Source organism: Medicago truncatula, chromosome 7 (assembly GCF_003473485.1).
Source record: "Medicago truncatula cultivar Jemalong A17 chromosome 7, MtrunA17r5.0-ANR, whole genome shotgun sequence".
Classification (NCBI taxonomy): Eukaryota; Viridiplantae; Streptophyta; class Magnoliopsida; order Fabales; family Fabaceae; genus Medicago; species Medicago truncatula.
Window position 1 is genome coordinate 23,928,867 of NC_053048.1, and position 21,086 is coordinate 23,949,952.

Below are 21,086 nucleotides of genomic sequence, written 5' to 3' on the forward strand. Positions count from 1 at the left end.
AGCTAACAAGTCTTATTTCGAAATTTCAATGAAGTTCGTCTATAAAAATTAGTTAAGGCAAGGGACTAAAATCCTTAATCTTTTTTATAAATAAGATTAGTTAAGGCAAGTTGAATGATGAGACTCACTAGTATCAAGAAAATAAATTTTGAGAATCCAAGATCATTTACAAATATAATTATTTATTATCCGTCAATGAAATTCTCACTTGGACAATATGATTCGAACTAATTATCTTTAACTAATATGAATTTAATACTTACTTGTATATGACCACAAATAAAAATTATTTGAGCACACATCAACAATTCAGAAAATTAAAAGCGAAATAATTTATCTTTAATTATTTCCATTTGTGTACATTCAAATAATTTTGATTTGAGATTGTGCCCAAAACTTACTCTTTTTAGCAAGTGAATAATCTTAACATATAATAATTTGAAACAATATTACTCCCTCCGTCCCTATATATAAGACCCTTTTGCCAAAATCACGGGAATTAAGATAGTGGATATTTGTATTAAAGTTGTTTATAATCACTATTGTTTTTACAATTTTATCCTTTAAGAAAGAATGTTAGTTTATGTTTTCAACATGTTATTTATTGTTGATTGAAGAAAAATATGTATAATAAATAGGGGCATGTATGTAAAAAAATAATTAATGTAGTTGGAAATAACAAAGGGGTCTTATAAAAAGGGACAAAAAAAATTCTCAAAAGGATCTTATAATTAGTAACGGAGGTAGTATATATACACAATCAATATGACAATGACAAACTCAAGATGATGAAGTGAGTTGCTCCATAGTACTCAAACTACCTCCCTCAACCACCCTTCTCTTGTTTTTTTCTTTTCATCACTCTCTCATTCTCTCCCTCCTATTAACAACTCAACCCACCTCTTATCCACACTGTACTTTCATTCTTCCACACAATTATCTTACATAATATTCTTGGCACAAAATTAACTTTATATAATAGCATAATTTCCACAAAATTAATGGAGGAGTCAGGAGAAAATTGGCCTTATAATTCTGATTTGGTAAAATCCAATTGCAATAACGTACCTATTATATAATACATATGATTTTGAGTTTGAGTTAGTCATAGTCATATTGAGTATGTGTATAACTTTCTTTTCTTTGTTTTTTTGCATTTATTCATAGGAAATAAGTGATGAAGCCATTCTTAAAGATGGAGAATCTGAATCTGTATGTGAAGATCAGATTGGAGATCCCACAGACAATACAAAGGAAAACAATGAGAAGGAGATGTTGAAGGAACTTTCAGACGTTATGGGCTTAAAGAAGGTTCGTAATTAAATTAAATATACCTTGCATATGTCTTACTAGCTTCTTAAGGCTGAGATTAAAAATTACCTTGTGTCAATCATCTAATGAAATCTCACTCAATTACTTTCACGCATTCATTCTCTGCAACTCTTCTTCTTCCCTCTCAACATCAATCTTCTCCGGCGACCCCAACCCTCACCGGCGCAAAACCCGCCGCCACCTTCATATACCGTTCATGGCAAGCAACCCCATAAAAGAAAGCCATTTCCGATACAATTTCAAATCTTGTAAATAATTTCTTGATACAAAAGCCTTTGAATTTGAATTTGTTTGTTTGTTTTGGATCTACACACAATTTATTTGGGAAAAAATAGAAACTGGGAATCACGTTGGAAAGCATAGGAAGGAATTTCATTTTTAAGTTTAATTGTCATATTAAACAATTTTTTCAAATTCATCTAGATCTAGAATTTCAATTTCTTAAAATACTTACAGCTAGGGTTAATAATCTCAATGGAATGATTTTCTCAGATCTGTCTTGAAATTGTTGTTAGTGACTTGGAGAAGATGATCCGTGAATGGGTTCATCAAAATTGATAGGCTATGACGGGATTCCGATCACAATCCGGCGGTGGGTGGTGGCGACGGCGTGCTTCGCGCCAGGGAGGGTCGGGGTTGCCGGAATAGATCAGTGGGGGAAGAAGAGACATCAGCCATTGAAGGGAGAAGAAGAATAGTTAACAGAGAGAAGACAGAAGGAATTCAGAGAGATTGATTGATACATGAGGCTTTTTAATCTCAGCCAATTAATTTTAATCTAAAGGCTCACAATCATTCCTATCATTCTTATATATAATTGTCATTATCATGTGATATGCCCCTTATATATATTTTATACCCAAAAAAAAAAAAGCTTAAATCTTCTTTTAGTCTCTTAACTATTTAATTGGTATTGCTTTGGTCCTTAAGTAAAAAAAAGATTGTTTGATGATTTTAAGTTTTTTTTTAGTCCGTTTTGGTCCCTTCTGTTAGGTTTCCGTTAGGATTTTAAAAAAAAGTTAACCCCTGGACACGTGTCACATTGTCATTGGCTCTGAATTTTTTTTTTATTTATAAAAAAAAATAATCCCAAAGCCAATGACAAAATGACACGTGTCCCAGAGTTAACACGTGTCACTTTGTCATTGGTTCTGTGAATTTTTTACAAAAAAATAAAATATATATATTTAAAAAAAAAATTATTTATTTTTTTTATAAAAAAAAATCTCAGAACTAATGACAAGGTGACACGTGTCCACACTTAACGTTTTTTTATTAAAACTGACGGAAACCTAACAGAAGGGACCAAAACGAGACTAAAAAAAAACTTAAATCCTCAAACAATCTTTTTTTTTAATTAAGGGACCAAAGCGATATCAATTAAATAGTTAAGGGACCAAAAGAGCATTTAAGCCAAAAAAAATTATCTTCTATACACTCAAAATCAATTGTCAAAACTCAATAATGCAGAAAGATTATTACTTTTTTAGATAAAGTAGGGAAAATAAAATAAAATAAAATAAAATAAAAATGATGATAGATATCCCATGTGCAAAGTGACTTAAGATTGAAGGTATCGATTTTTTAATATTACATTTTAAATCTTATATTTTTTTCCTAAAAAAAAAAAACTTATATTTTTACACTCATTATTTTATATCTTTCATATAGTTTAAATTTTACTTAAGAGTGTGGTTTAAACAAAGGTAACGATTAAGTGAAGTCAATAGCATACACTTCTTCTTATTATTTTTATTATATTTTAAAGGCAGTAATTTATCATCTTCTTCCCTTTTCCCAAAATTAATTGGGTAGTTTAATTTAAAACCCTCTACAAAAAGAGTGTAGCTTAAGCAAAGTGAAAGGTTCGTTATTATCCAATGAAAATAAATCTTTGTGGGGGGTCGTTGGTTCGTTATATTCTAAAGACATTTGCATTATTTGCTTGTTTGTTTGTGAAATGTTTTTATTTTCATTCATATTTGTAAAAAGAAATCATCTTACTGAATAAATATATAAAAAAGTTTGTTATAAATAAAAATAAATAAACATAATATTTATTATTGATACAATTTTCATCTTGTATAACAACAGATAAGTGAAATTTATTTCTCTATTTTTTTTATATGCAAATATAATAATAGGGATGAAAAGTGAAATTTATTTCTCTATATAAATGTGTAGATGGACGAAATTTCGATCATAGAAAATGCTAGAGACTATGTAGCAACACTTCAAGAACGTGTGAGAGAGCTAGAACAAGAAGATGGATCCAACATTTGTACAAACAAAAGGACCAAAGTGAATTCAGATGAGTACAGTTGTGGAACAAGTGATAATACTCTTCCAGAGGTCAAAGCAAAAGTGTTACAAAATGATGTACTTGTCATAGTCCATTGTGAGAAACAAAATGGTATCTTGCTCAAAATACTGACCTGCCTTGAAAATCTTCATCTTTCAGTAGTTAACAGTAGTGTCTTGAATTTTGGAAAATCCATCCTTGACATCACCATCGTTGCCAAGGTACATATACAATATATGTATGCTTCATATAAAGTTTTTTTTTTTTAGGGGAAAGAAAAATACTATTTAAGGGAGTTAGGGTTAATTTCTAACCGTGGGTGTTGTGTACATGTGAATGTGAAGTTCATTTATTAATTTTATTTGATATACCAATTGGAATCTCTTCAATTAACCTAATTATCTCTCTTTTTTCAAAATAATTAAATAAATAAATAAACAACAATGGTTTCTATTGAAATTTGAAAACATTTTAATTGTTAATCCCTTGAGGTAAGGTCGTTGATTTTTCAAAGTATACACAACACTAATATTTTAACAACATGATTAGTTTATTTACGCTTCATTAGGATCCTTGAGGGGACCTAACATCAAAATATCACAAAAAACAAAGTGATTGAAGTCGTGGGGTCCGCTATCCAAAATATTTATAGAATAGATCTATCTCATCTCAACTTATAAATGGATTATGAAATCTCATTTTTCTAATAATTTTGGATATTCCTAAACTTAATTTATTGAATAAATCCGTCTCCGATCTCAACTTAAATATTTGAATATTCTTAAATTTTAGTAGCAAACGAAATATAAAAGAATATTCTTACACTTGAATATAAAAAGTATGTACTAGTTTATATTTTTCCCATTTTAGTAATTAATTAAAATAATAACCATGTCCTTTGTTCATAAATATTATTAATTAATTTCTTATTAGCTAGGGTGGTCTCATATGTTATGATAGTTTTCAGCTTTTCCTTGAAATTTCATCATATATTTCTACTCTTATTATGTATGAAATGCACTAAAAAAAATTAAATTCTGCAGATGGATGATGGCTACAACCTTAAAGTGGATGAACTAGTGAAAACCATGAGAATAGCGATCTCGACACAATAGATTGTAAAATCTAACTTGGAATGAATGAATATGTTAGGTATCTCATTCATTATACTCTACAAGAATTAACTGTTATTATCTTACTCAGAAAGTGCCATCGTACTTTGGGGGAATTTCAGATATTATAGTATATTAAAGTAAGTGTATAAAATTATGTTAAATTGTTGAAGTGCAAACCAAAGTGCATGTCTTTGTTGGTACTTATAGTTAATTATGGATCTAATAGTTAGGATTGAGCTACGTAGGTGTGAGTTATCTATCCTAGTCCATAATGTATGCAATTGTACGAGTAGTTGACTCTATCACATAATATATAGATTAGTTTATCATTTTGCAATTATATTTTTTGGCATTCTTTTTTTCACTTTATCCTTTCCTCATGCACCCTACTAAATTCTGAACATAAATCAATTTGGATCATATAATCCAAACACCATTTTAAGTATTTTCATGTTTCGCAAGATTTTCAATCAAGTTTGCAAACCAGCGACACACGTTATTAACATGGAATAAGTGAAAGTGAAAAAAAATATATGAATTCAAAGAGAAAGACATCAATAATTGGGGTCCCCCTAATATGGACCCTCTAAAAAGTGGTTCCCCCATGGACTCTTGAGTTTTACCGGACATTACCGGTTGTTTCTATTTTCCTTTGAAAAAACTAAAAATAAGCAAAGAAAGAAAGTTGTGTTCCTTTTTCTTCACCTGCTTCTACGCCAGAGTTTAAGGGCGACTAAAACGAGCGAGGCTTCAGAAGTTTCTTTGAGAGCCATACCCAAATTTTAGTGAGCGGTGCAACTTGAAATCATTTTCCTAAATTCCCAGTTTTGAGATCCTTGAATGTCGATTATAGACAAATACCAAATAGTTTTAACTGAAGTTTTGAGCAAATTTTGTTTAGATTGCATTAATATATTTTTGTCTACCGATGGGATGGTTGAGAAATGCAATTTCCTAACAGTCAGAAGGTCAATTATTGTTGGAATTTATTTTTTAAGTCATGAGAAAATCAATTTGGATGCTGAAGCGAAGAAAACTTTTGAAAATTAAATGTCAAATAATGTAAGAAATTGTGAGGGCCAAGGGGGAATTTTATGAAGGTTGTTGCTAATGCACAGAGAAAGCGGTGGTCAATGGAAGATCAAGATATGACTTTGGTTGGATTTAACCAACATGTGTAGGCAAAAAATATATTAAAAAGTGACATAGATAGTTGAAGGTGAATTGATGGTGCAAACTTTGAGGGATAGCGATTTACTAATGCAAATAGAAATGGGAGTATTCCAGGAAAACTGCGATTGAACTGAAAGACAGGTGGTGGCATGAATTTTTTATTTTTTAAGTATTTTATTAACAGGTTATGACCGGTAAAAAGTAAGGATCCATGGATGAACCACTTTTAGGAAGGTCCATATTAGGGGCACCCCAATAATTGAACATATTTTATTAATCGATCAAAATTTCATAATACATTTCTTATAAAAATAATTTACATCAAATTATTAGATATCTAAAAAGTTAAACATGTGTTACAAAAAGATGGAGGAGGAAAAATGAGAATATTTGTTTCCTCTCGCACATCCTAAGAAGGATAGGAGGGGAAGAATTGTTTCCTCTCACTCACCCTTCAGAAAGGGAAAAACGAGAGAAAGAGACTCTAATGAGCAACCTAAATCTTAACGTAGAGTGCAAATTTCCATAGTGAGACATTCCTTTTACCACTCATATTATCCCTACAAGATTAGAAGAACGTTTGCATGAAAGGACAACATCAAAACATGGTAGAAGAAGTTCATAAAAGAGATTGTGAGATGAAATGAGAATTTGTAAAGAATGTGTGGGTATATTATAGGGGAAATGCTGCCATATAGTGTAACGTCAGTATGTAGAAGGGGAAAAAACGTGGTCAATAGAGTCTGACCATTCAATGGAAGGGAAAACATGTTAAATGAATCAATTGGTGACTAAGAAGCTCGAAAGTCCAGATGTTGTAATCTCCAAAAGATGTCACTCGAAGATTACCCAAGAAGCTTCAAGAGCAATAATTATCTATCTGAAAGCACCAAGGTTTCAAATTCGAAAGAGAGGTTACACAAGACAAGTTATACGAGAGAAGTTATCAAGAAATCATCAAAGAAGACTCTCTTGAAAGTTAGAAAACACTTGACTTACATGCATTGTATTAGGTAGTTATTTAATTTGTCTATATAATGTAATCTCAAACTCCATGCAAATGAGTTTATTTCCGATCGATAAATTTACGCCTACTAGAAACATATCTGCATCTCTCAAATGATAATACTCTTACTGGCAACATTGAAAGAATGTTGTATAATCTCACCCAAAGCTTAATAGACTTTTTCCATTTTGCACACTTGTACCTTATACAATTTTCCGTTTTACATAATAAATTTTATTCACGTTTCTTCCATCTACAACTTAAGGCTTGGTACACATAAACCTATCAAATAATAACTCCTTATAAGAATTTAACTCGGATAAACTATTTTGAATCAATACAACCAAATAATCACCACTCCATGCATCAATCCAAAACTTAATATTGTCACCGCAACCCAATTCCAATTAAATTCCAACTTAGTATCTAGGTTATCAAGACGTTTAAAATTGCCGCATAAATTTAAAACATAAATTGATGTGACAATTATAAATATTTTAATTGATTGTGTGTGTAAAATTATTTTGGATTGTCACTCCACCACTATTAAACTCAAAAAATATTGTATTTATTTTGTGTAACATTTATATTTCTTCACATCAAATATAATATGGATTTCTAAATCGACATGAACAGTATACTAATTTAAGATCTCCAGATCAAATAAATTGGATAGATTCAGTTATTTGGTTACATCAACAACTACAATAAAACCCCACTTCAAACATTTTCATGAATAAATAGAAAGACCAAAATAATATAAAATAAAAGACTAAAATGGAAAAAGCCGTTGTCATGAAACACACGCGAACCACGCGACCCTCCCATGCTTCAAACATGGTCGCTATCAGATTGACACGTGTAAAATTATGAATCATTGAACGGTGTAGATGCAAGTTGCATGTTTAACGAGTGTATAATAACATTAATGATATAACGGTGGATACCACAATAGTAGTGCTTATCCTTTTCTTCATTTTTTTTTTAAAACTAACTTTTTTTTTTTATTTACTGTCAAAGTACTAGTAGTTATTTTGACTTATATATGAAATTAAAATTATTTCTTTATAAAAATAAATTATCGACCTCTCAAAAAATAATTAATGAGTTGAACTCGATTCTTATTGATATAAAAAAACCTAAAACGTTCATAAATATATTTAGTTATAAAAACTATTTCATATAACTAGGGTTCAGACGAACATTTTATACATATTTATCCACTCTTATTATTACTGTCAAGTGTCTCTGTACACTTGTTAAGAAACCAATTAAGGTAAAATTATTTTAGAACTTGTGTAATCAACATCATAAAAGTATATAAAAAATTTCAACACACAATTTATTTATTTTTATTTCTTTAACAAGTATCTCATTATATCTAATTATACATTCTTATCTTTCTTGTATGAATCATCCATTACAAATAACATTGTTCATTTCAATTTATCGACTAACAAAATCATCACATCGACATCATGATTCAAACCTAAATATCTATGAGATATGAACTGAATTCTTATCGATTTGATCAATCTTAACTAATTAAGTTGGAATATATACATCCCCTCATAAAAAATTGAAATATAGAACATCATCCCTAGTTTTTATAAATGAGTATTTTAACCATGGATCTTACATTTTAGGTTGCATTTAAACACTTATTAGTTATCATTTGTTAAGATACTCCTTATAAAAAAAAATAGAGATGTGTTATTTAAACAACCATCTGAGTGATAACTTTTGGGACAGTCATAAATTTACAAAGAGTAGTAGGTATTGATACAGAAACTAAAACATAAAAAAAAAAAAAAAAAAATAGAGTAAAAACATAATATGAGAGAAAATGTTGTCACAAAAATTATTACAAAATGGATTGTACAAATATCATTTCTCTAAAATATAAGTACTTACCATCACTTATTTATAGAAATTATGGTTTAGCAACAAAGGTGGATCTAATAAATTTTTTTATTATAACTTGATAAACTACTCTTTCTAAAAAGTAATCGAGTCTAAGTTAACAAGTTGAAGATATATATAGCTCAACACAAGTTGATGATGAAGTAATCAGTTACTCCACGCACCATACTACTCACCTCACAACCTTAGCTACCCTTCACTTTAGAACACCAATATTGCTAAACATATAATCAGTTTATTAGATTAGGAATTGACATAATATTTAGGATAAAAACAATTGGAACCAATAAAGGAAATAATGATGTGTGAATTTACATATTATCCAAAATTATAAAAAAGAATGTTGTTGTTATAGAGTTACCAAAAAATGATTGATACTCATATTTACATCAAATGAAATCAAGCAAATAAGTAGCATCGATGAGTGAAGATAATCTAGTCTAGGATTAGAGTTATGGTGTTTTGTTGAAAGTGCGGATCATGAATACCAAATCTTTATTTGGGAACGACTTGAACGTGCATATTTTTAGGTAGCTTCTCTAGATAAAAAATTAACTTATCACCTACCTCTAACATATGTTCTCGGCAAAATTTGAACCATTGACCGCCTAAGTATTTTTTTGTAACTTGCTCTCTTTGTCGTTATCAAGCGACACTCATACCTTTTTTGAGCTTGTTTGTGGATGAGTGTGATTGTTTTCCGTGTTCCTTTTAGAAATGTCATTGATATCTCATTTGAGAAGTGCTAGGTACAAAACAAATTGCAGTGTTAATTAGAAGTTATATATATATATATATATATATATATACATTTCTAAAACATTTACCAAAGCATTATAAAGATTTGTTGTAGGAAAAGAGCATGTTTTATTTTGTTCAAGAGATTAGGAAACAACATTATAATTAACATGATATTAATTGGAACCAATGAAGGAACCAACAATGTGCAGATTAACATTAATAGTTAGGTTTATGAAAGAGATTGCAAGTTTCATAAACTAACCAAAATGGGATTTTTGCCAATATTTACATCAGAAAAAATGAAAAGAACAAATGACATCCCAAAGTCAAGATAGTTTATGACTACAGTCCAAAGCGATATGTTAAAATAGTAGAAGTTCAAATAGTTCAACAACAAAGATCTACTTTGGAACAACTCGAATTTGCAAGTTCTTCTATGACTTTTCGAGATCAAAGATGAGCTTATCACCTTCTTCCATCACTCGTTCTCTGCAGAAATTGAACCACTGCCCACCCAAGTAATTTTCATAGCTTGCTCTATTGACGGTAATGAGGTGACAGTTATACTGTCTCTATATCTGGTCATCAATGAGAGTGATTGTTTTGCGCTTTCCTTTCAGAATTGTTCTTGACACCTCGTTTGGGAAATGCTAAACAGGGAAATAATTGCAATATTAGTCTAATGCATATTTACATGGATAAAATGTATGCAAATATAGTTACATATAGTTTATTAAATAAAGGTACCATAACTGATTTTAAGCTAAAAAAAAATATAGCATGACTTAAAATTTATCTTCCTATAAAGGCTAGATAAATGCATGCATGTACATTATATGTACCCCGTTGACCAATTAACATTGTTCAAACAAATGGAAATTAAGAATCACTTCCACATGTGCATATATAGCTAGCACCATTTGACATTGATGTCTTCGAACATTTGGTGCAACTCTCATAATACAATCCAAACTAGTTAGGTTTAATTTAGTTGTTTTCCAAATAGTGATGCAGTATGTTTCCTAACACAAATTATGCACATTAAATAAAGAATAATGCAATATGTATTTTTAATATGTGCGTAAAAAAACTCAAAGCATGTTTTTGCATAAAAAAAGTAGACATTGACTAAGTTTATAAATTCAGCAATTGGCCTAACCTGAGACAGTTTGGAAAAATCGTTGTACGAAGTACGTTGAGAAGAAGTCGAACTCTGACTTAAGTTCTAACTGAAGCTTTGACTCTGAGCTTGAAAAGTGTTAAGGTCACGACAACAATTCAAGAAACATGGTCAAAAAAACAATCAAATTGGATTGTGAAATAATAAGTTACTCTAACACTGTATTGTGAAATCATAATGCAAACTTACTAAGTCTTAAACTTCTCACCAATTGTTACATATATTTGGGTTGACATTGACTACAAAATGGAAGCAAAGAACACAAGGTAAATAGATAGTAAATGATAAAGCTACGGAGTATTTTTCCCATAGTGTTACATCAACTATATTCCCACTACATAAGGAAAGACATCTTTCGGGTCATTATCAAACTTATACAAAATCCTATCATCTGATGCTGGCAAAATAGAAAATAATATCTTTTCTATTTAGCAATGTTTAGTTTTTTTGAATAAGAAAAAAATATGCATAGTTTATATATATATATATATATATATATATATATATATATATATATATATAAAATATAAGCATAATTTTTTTAGGCATCTATACCTTTTTAAAGAAAAGACATCTACAATTTTACTTCTAATTAAAATCAAAATTTTATAAAAATTAAACGCATTAGCGTCACAAAAAAAACAGACACACATAAAATATTACTCTAAACGCTAATATGTGTGTGTGTGTATTTGCGAGGTTGAAGAAAGAAAATAAAAATATTTTGTATCATTAAATGATAACGTGAATAAAAATATTTGTGAGGTTGTTATGATTAAACGATATTTAAATTAAATATATAATTGATAAAAAGATAATAAATTTTATTCACGTTTCTTCCATCTACAACTTAAGGCTTGGTACACATAAACCTATCAAATAATAACTCCTTATAAGAATTTAACTCGGATAAACTATTTTGAATCAATACAACCAAATAATCACCACTCCATGCATCAATCCAAAACTTAATATTGTCACCGCAACCCAATTCCAATTAAATTCCAACTTAGTATCTAGGTTATCAAGACGTTTAAAATTGCCGCATAAATTTAAAACATAAATTGATGTGACAATTATAAATATTTTGATTGATTGTGTGTGTAAAATTATTTTGGATTGTCACTCCACCACTATTAAACTCAAAAAATATTGTATTTATTTTGTGTAACATTTATATTTCTTCACATCAAATATAATATGGATTTCTAAATCGACATGAACAGTATACTAATTTAAGATCTCCAGATCAAATAAATTGGATAGATTCAGTTATTTGGTTACATCAACAACTACAATAAAACCCCACTTCAAACATTTTCATGAATAAATAGAAAGACCAAAATAATATAAAATAAAAGACTAAAATAGAAAAAGTCGTTGTCATGAAACACACGCGAACCACGCGACCCTCCCATGCTCCAAACATGGTCGCTATCAGATTGACACGTGTAAAATTATGAATCATTGAACGGTGTAGATGCAAGTTGCATGTTTAACGAGTGTATAATAATATTAATGATATAACGGTGGATACCACAATAGTAGTGCTTATCCTTTTCTTCATTTTTTTTTTAAAACTAACTTTTTTTTTTAATTTACTGTCAAAGTACTAGTAGTTATTTTGACTTATATATGAAATTAAAAGTATTTCTTTATAAAAATAAATTATTGACCTCTCAAAAAATAATTAATGAGTTGAACTCGATTCTTATTGATATAAAAAAACCTAAAACGTTCATAAATATATTTAGTTATAAAAACTATTTCATATAACTAGCGTTCAGACGAACATTTTATACATATTTATCCGCTCTTATTATTACTGTCAAGTGTCTCTGTACACTTGTTAAGAAACCAATTAAGGTAAAATTATTTTAGAACTTGTGTAATCAACATCATAAAAGTATATAAAAAATTTCAACACACAATTTATTTATTTTTATTTCTTTAACAAGTATCTCATTATATCTAATTATACATTCTTATCTTTCTTGTATGAATCATCCATTACAAATAACATTGTTCATTTCAATTTATCGACTAACAAAATCATCACATCGACATCATGATTCAAACCTAAATATCTATAAGATATGAACTGAATTCTTATCGATTTGATCAATCTTAACTAATTAAGTTGGAATATATACATCCCCTCATAAAAAATTGGAATATAGAACATCATCCCTAGTTTTTATAAATGAGTATTTTAACCATGGATCTTACATTTTAGGTTGCATTTAAACACTTATTAGTTATCATTTGTTAAGATACTCCTTATAAAAAAAATAGAGATGTGTTATTTAAACAACCATCTGAGTGATAACTTTTGGGACAGTCATAAATTTACAAAGAGTAGTAGGTATTGATACAGAAACTAAAACATAAAAAAAAAAAAAAAAAAAATAGTAAAAACATAATATGAGAGAAAATGTTGTCACAAAAATTATTACAAAATGGATTGTACAAATATCATTTCTCTAAAATATAAGTACTTACCATCACTTATTTATAGAAATTATGGTTTAGCAACAAAGGTGGATCTAATAAACTTTTTTATTATAACTTGATAAACTACTCTTTCTAAAAAGTAATCGAGTCTAAGTTAACAAGTTGAAGATATATATAGCTCAACACAAGTTGATGATGAAGTAATCAGTTACTCCACGCACCATACTACTCACCTCACAACCTTAGCTACCCTTCACTTTAGAACACCAATATTGCTAAACATATAATCAGTTTATTAGATTAGGAATTGACATAATATTTAGGATGAAAACAATTGGAACCAATAAAGGAAATAATGATGTGTGAATTTACATATTATCCAAAATTGTAAAAAAGAATGTTGTTGTTATAGAGTTACCAAAAAATGATTGATACTCATATTTACATCAAATGAAATCAAGCAAATAAGTAGCATCGATGAGTGAAGATAATCTAGTCTAGGATTAGAGTTATGGTGTTTTGTTGAAAGTGCGGATCATGAATACCAAATCTTTATTTGGGAACGACTTGAACGTGCATATTTTTAGGTGGCTTCTCTAGATAAAAAATTAACTTATCACCTACCTCTAACATATGTTCTCGGCAAAATTTGAACCATTGACCGCCTAAGTATTTTTTTGTAACTTGCTCTCTTTGTCGTTATCAAGCGACACTCATACCTTTTTTGAGCTTGTTTGTGGATGAGTGTGATTGTTTTCCGTGTTCCTTTTAGAAATGTCATTGATATCTCATTTGAGAAGTGCTAGGTACAAAACAAATTGCACTGTTAATTAGAAGTTATATATATATATATATATATATATATATATATGTACATTTCTAAAACATTTACCAAAGCATTATAAAGATTTGTTGTAGGAAAAGAGCATGTTTTATTTTGTTCAAGAGATTAGGAAACAACATTATAATTAACATGATACTAATTGGAACCAATGAAGGAACCAACAATGTGCAGATTAACATTACATAATAGTTAGGTTTATGAAAGAGATTGCAAGTTTCATAAACTAACCAAAATGGGATTTTTGCCAATATTTACATCAGAAAAAATGAAAAGAACAAATGACATCCCAAAGTCAAGATAGTTTATGACTACAGTCCAAAGCGATATGTTAAAATAGTAGAAGTTCAAATAGTTCAACAACAAAGATCTACTTTGGAACAACTCGAATTTGCAAGTTCTTCTGTGACTTTTCGAGATCAAAGATGAGCTTATCACCTTCTTCCATCACTCGTTCTCTGCAGAAATTGAACCACTGCCCATCCAAGTAATTTTCATAGCTTGCTCTATTGGCGGTAATGAGGTGACAGTTATACTGTCTCTATATCTGGTCATCAATGAGAGTGATTGTTTTGCGCTTTTCTTTCAGAATTGTTCTTGACACCTCGTTTGGGAAATGCTAAACAGGGAAATAATTGCAATATTAGTCTAATGCATATTTACATGGATAAAATGTATGCAAATATAGTTACATATAGTTTATTAAATAAAGGTACCATAACTGATTTTAAGCTAAAAAAAATATAGCATGACTTAAAATTTATCTTCCTATAAAGGCTAGATAAATGCATGCATGTACATTATATGTACCCCGTTGACCAATTAACATTGTTCAAACAAATGGAAATTAAGAATCACTTCCACATGTGCATATATAGCTAGCACCATTTGACATTGATGTCTTCGAACATTTGGTACAACTCTCATAATACAATCCAAACTAGTTAGGTTTAATTTAGTTGTTTTCCAAATAGTGATGCAGTATGTTTCCTAACACAAATTATGCACATTAAATAAAGAATAATGCAATATGTATTTTTAATTTGTGCGTAAAAAAACTCAAAGCATGTTTTTGCATAAAAAAAGCAGACATTGACTAAGTTTATAAATTCAGCAATTGGCCTAACCTGAGACAGTTTGGAAAAATCGTTGTACGAAGTACGTTGAGAAGAAGTCGAACTCTGACTTAAGTTCTAACTGAAGCTTTGACTCTGAGCTTGAAAAGTGTTAAGGTCACGACAACAATTCAAGAAACATGGTCAAAAAAACAATCAAATCGGATTGTGAAATAATAAGTTACTCTAACACTGTATTGTGAAATCATAATGCAAACTTACTAAGTCTTAAACTTCTCACCAATTGTTACATATATTTGGGTTGACATTGACTACAAAATGGAAGCAAAGAACACAAGGTAAATAGATAGTAAATGATAAAGCTACGGAGTATTTTTCCCATAGTGTTACATCAACTATATTCCCACTACATAAGAAAAGACATCTTTCGGGTCATTATCAAACTTATACAAAATCCTATCATCTGATGCTGGCAAAATAGAAAATAATATCTTTTCTATTTAGCAATGTTTAGTTTTTTTGAATAAGAAAAAAATATGCATAGTTTATTATGATATAAAGGTGCAATATATATATATATATATATATATATATATATATATATATATATAATATAAGCATAATTTTTTTAGGCATCTATACCTTTTTAAAGAAAAGACATCTACAATTTTACTTCTAATTAAAATCAAAATTTTATAAAAATTAAACGCATTAGCGTCACAAAAAAAACAGACACACATAAAATATTACTCTAAACGCTAATATGTGTGTGTGTGTATTTGCGAGGTTGAAGAAAGAAAATAAAAATATTTGTGAGGTTGTTATGATTAAACGATATTTAAATTAAATATATAATTGATAAAAAGATAATAAAATTTCTTTGAAAAAAAAAGGTAATAAAATTAAATGGAACCTCCTTAAAAAAATTAAATGGAACGGCTAAAAAAAATTAAATGGAAGAAAAAAATATATTGAAATATAATATTAGAAAATAAAAGAAAAGGTTCCCAACGTGAATTGAAGAGAGATGCTTGTGAAATAATTTGTCGAGAAGTAGTTTTTTGAAGTAACATTCAACAACTTTTGACCAAAGCTCATTCCATTCAATTTCATGCATTAAAAAAAAGTATCTTTTTTAGTAAGTACTTAATTGATATTGTATTTGGCCTAACTTCTCCTTAAAAATGTAGAGAAGTTGAAAAAACATCAGGTCAAATCTCCCACAACGGTAGTGTAGAAGCAACTGAATTTGGGAGAAAAAAATTAGAAAATAGTTAAAAGTAAGGCCCGGCCCGAAATGTAGGGCCTGAGCCGATAAATAGCAGCCCGAATTTTTTCAGGGTTTTTTAGCCCGACCCGAAAAAGCCCGAAGCTCGTTAGGGCTAGCCCGTTCGGGCTAAGGCCAGCCCAACAGCCCGCAAAAAAAAAAAAAAAAAGCGTTAGTTTTTACACGGGACTGGACGGACAGCCCAACTAATTATGTTCATTTGGTATTTAAGTTATTCTTTCTTCTAAAAATTGTATATACTTATGTTCATTTGTTTTGTTACTTCTAATTTTTTTTTTGACCGAAATTTTGTTATTTCTAATTAAAATGAAGGAAAAACAAAAATCAAAGTGGTCGTGTTTCATCATTGTTTCTTAACTCTTGTTCTCCTATGATATTAAAAATGTTATGCTTTTATTCCTCACTTTTGAAACCCTTTTGCTTATGGTTGCATTGTGATTTCCTTTCCTCACTTTTAACTCAGTTTAGTACCCTTTATCTTTCTTTCTTTTTTTAATTTATTTTTACATGTGTTGGCTAATTAATTAATTATATCATATATGTGGATCTTGTAAGACAATATAGTGACTATACTGTTCCCTAAAAAAATTATATATAGTAACTATACTAATTAGCAAATGAATTTAATGAATATACTTTTTTAATGTACAATTATGTTAATGTTACTATATTAGTATGGATAATTGTTATTCTCTTGGACCAAACTTAATTTATCTTTTGTTCACTATAAATTTTGTGTACATTTATGTTATTATGTTTTCAATCCTTAACTAGCATGGACACCCGTGCCAAGCACGGGCTAGAATTTTGTCATACTTAATGGAAATAATATTGAGATTGAATAAATATAAGCTAAATTTCAATATTCTGTTTTTTAAATTGTGTGGATCCACATCAATGTTGGCTCGCTCAGAATGCAAAACAGTTGCATGATATCCCGATTCAACATTTTAGGGGTGTGGGAGTGGTTCTTGGTGGTCGATCACAGGCACAAAGAGTCTGACACTTACTGGAGAGATGTTAATGTGTCAAATTTGAGTTAAAGTTTCACATTTTATGTAAGAGTAGATGTTGAGAGAGATATTAATGCGTCGTGTGTGAGTTAAACTTCTACTTTTGATGCAAGAGTATATATTGAACAACATATTTGTGAGATGGCAAATATACCTAATATCTTCAGGTTTCGGATGGAGATGTGGTGTCCATCTTACTTGTGGGGTTTCTCTTATTCGAATATGATCATTCAATCCATTGTAAAATCTCTCTGAAATCCAAACACTATAATGAATATTTTTAGTTTTGGGATGTCATTTGCTTAATTTTCCTTATCATTTATATCAACTTCAAATTCTTTCTTAACTTTTTCTTTTTTCTAATTTCATTTATCTCTTTGCACGAAACCACTACCAGCACATCATTTTTAGCATGTTGTGCCTCAGTCTAATATTATTTGGCTATGTATCTATATACCATAGATGCATATAGCTCACACTTAAGAGAAATATGCTATCGTCTTAAGTGTGTCAATCTCATTTGTGTGGCTGCCCTCACTTATGTGGTTGCGCTTAACCTAATATAATGATACAACCATTGTAGGTTTTCTCAAAAATCTGAACATTATTATGAATTATTTTCTTAGTTTTTTTCATGTCATTTGTTCAATTTATTTTATATTAAATTTAAGTTTTTCTATGTTGTTCGCTTTAATGTCATTTTTTATTAAACTTGTAGTATTTCAAATTCGTTCATTTTTTTTTGTTTTTGGTGGGATTTAACCACGTAAAAATGTTGATGTGTTATGATGAATATAAAATTATATGCTTATTCGATATTTTTAAATGATATGATTCGAGTCTAATGAACCAATTGAGCTTTTGCTCTTCCACTCTCTCCCTCTTTCTTCCTCTCTCTTCTCTCCTTCTCAAACCCTAGTTGTCACCCTTTTCTTCTTATTCTTTTCAGTGGGGTGATTTAGGGTCAATTTTGACCAAAAAATCACCCCTCCGAATTGTTTTTCCTTTTATCCTAATTGAATAAGTGATTTCACATATTTTCTGTTTCCTTTCATTTGTTTTTGTGATTTTGTCGTCTCTGAATGACTCTGTTTGTTTTGATTTCCCGTCTTTGTGCGGTGTTTATTTAATTCAGGTTGAAAGATTAGTTTTGAGCAAGTGCAGATCCGATCAATGACAATGACTTTGGCGTCGTCAACGTCGCAGATCCAGAGACATGAGTATTCCGGAGACAGGAATATAGTCATATTTGTAAGCATATGTACTTTGCCATTTTATCCTATTAACATGGATGTTGTGAGTTTGTTCACAGATTCATCCTTTTTGTTTTTAGCGAATTTAGATTTGTATTGTACCGATGTACTCTATCAATTTGAAAGAATGAATATCATTTACTTTTGTCAAAAAAATAAATTATTTGAGTCTAATTTTTTGGTAAATAAATTATCCAAAATTTTCAATTTCTTCAACAAACCCATAAGCAAGAACAATTAAACCAATAAGTGTTTTTAATAAATAAAAAAAATAAAAATAAAAAAAAAAAAAAAAAGAAGATCATTCCTTAAGCCTATAAATTATGGGGAAATGTTAAGGGACCAAAGCATGTATTAAGCCTATAAATTATGGGAAAATGTTAACAAGTGTCCCCTAGACACTCCTTAAGCACTTTAAATGATAAGTTTTTTTTTTTTTTTTTTGAAAAATCTACTTTTTGATACCCAAAGTCATTTCAATTGAAAAGTGTAAACCAAACTTTCTCAAATCTATACAACATACATATTCATATAAGAAAAGAAAAAAACAGTGGCTCGACATACTGGGGTTTGCCATGCAGTTTCGATCAATTTGAGGTAAAAAACCGAATAATCTAACCAACATATGATCTAATCCGAGAGATTTTCACAAAGGACATTCAAACATATATGAATGTGTGATTTTCAGTTTTTTGTACCAATTTGTGGTTTTATTTTGAATCGGTGAACAATCATAACTTGTCATTAGTGTGATTAGTTGGACACTTGCAACAATATCAATATTACTGCTAGCATTTTTACAATCTCAATGCAAATAAAACTACTGAAAATTTAGATAACATCAGACACTTTAATCAAATTTTTAATATACACAACTCTAAAAATATAAAGTTTGATTAAAAATATACTACTCTGTACATTTTTTTTACAACTTTTATTATTTTTGTTCAATTCTACAAATCCTTTCTTTTGTTGAAAGGAGCTCTACACATCCAATTAGTCAAACTCCAATTATTGCAATCTTGCGCTTCATTTTTAATTGAATCCACATAACTGGAAAAATAGAGCAAATCAATAAAATTCATTCAAAACCAAAGAACAATTGGTCGAAGAGCAACCCATAATATATATTTCAACTGTTGCTAAAGAAGAAAAATTGAACAAAAAGTTAGGCAAAAAGACTATACAAATATAGAGAGATAGAAAGAGGATTAAAAAAAAATAAAAATTGATTTAAATAAATTGCAAACTCATAGTAGTCAAGAACCAAAAACAAATATGTGATATTTAGAGAATAAGGATGAGACACTATTTATAGGCACTATGAAGAAAAATAATACCAATATTTTTTTTAATAAAAAATGGATACAAATTATAAATGAACAAACATGATTGTTTTGAAATAATTTTGATTCTATAACCGAATGTTGAAATGATGTGAGGAATGATGATGGTTAAAGTAATATTTATAGGAAAAAAAATTTAAAGCATGGTGAGAACTGAGAAGTAATGTTAAAATTATAAACAAATCTCTATTAAATAGTGCTTAAAAGCATGATTGAAGTTTCTTTACACAAATACTAATGCAAGAACGATCATCACATATCTATGAACATTTACACAAACATGAACATCAAACCAATACTAACACGTCGACACCGTCAATAATCTAAGAAAATAAAATATTTGAATCCACTTACCTTATTACACTTGAGACTATGATTTTCAACTAATTGATTTTCACTATATCATATCTTCGTGATTGAAAATATGATCGTGATTTAAAATATGCTCCCTAACAACCTGAAGAGAAAAAAAAAAATGGTGTTAAAGCTTGGAAAAAAAAGAAGGACAAAAAATATGTTCATTTTTTCAGGTTTAACCATGAAACAAATTAAAAAATGCAATGAAAGTTAATAGCATTTACACGCCATTAAACCATTCATTTTTTAGTCATAATTTATGTTTTAATCACAGAAAAATAAGGAGGAATATTCTTCGATGAGAGAGATATGCTGTCATAAAAGAATTAAATGAATAGTTGCATTTGCAAGTGCCACGTGTACTTAAAAAAAAATAGCGTAAATATATATAATAAAGATGAAAAAAAAACGGGCCTGTGCTGGTACGTTAGCCCGGGAGTCCGTAAAGGGCCGGGCTCGGGCTCTATTTTTCCAACCTATATTCAAACCGGACTTTTTAGCCCGGCCCTTAAAAGCCCTTGGCCCGGCCGGGCCTAAAAGGGCAGGGCCGCCCGTTTTGACAGCTCTACATTAACGTAACAAAAAACAGACATACAGACATAAAATATTACTTTAAACGTTAATATGTGTGTGTGTATATATTCGCGAGGTTTAAGAAAGGAAAGCATCATTAAATGACAGCGTGA

The 21,086-nt window shown here is 29.4% G+C and overlaps 1 protein-coding gene and 1 long non-coding RNA gene across 2 annotated transcripts; one reads left to right on the top strand and one right to left on the bottom strand.

Annotated features, from left to right (window-relative positions):
• Positions 1–793: 793 nt before the first annotated feature.
• On the top strand, positions 794–5,089 carry LOC25499939 (transcription factor bHLH19). The gene is made up of 4 exons (XM_013593016.3): positions 794–1,043; positions 1,168–1,311; positions 3,517–3,855; positions 4,678–5,089. Exons 1-4 carry the CDS (start codon positions 1,002–1,004, stop codon positions 4,747–4,749), a joined length of 597 nt encoding a protein of 198 aa, XP_013448470.1. The 5' UTR covers positions 794–1,001; the 3' UTR covers positions 4,750–5,089.
• Positions 852–2,083, bottom strand: LOC120577158 (uncharacterized). Its single transcript, XR_005643214.1, has 2 exons — positions 1,787–2,083; positions 852–1,638 (listed from the first exon to the last, which is right to left on the bottom strand). It is a non-coding gene; the product is annotated as an uncharacterized lncRNA (long non-coding RNA).
• Positions 5,090–21,086: the final 15,997 nt, after the last annotated feature.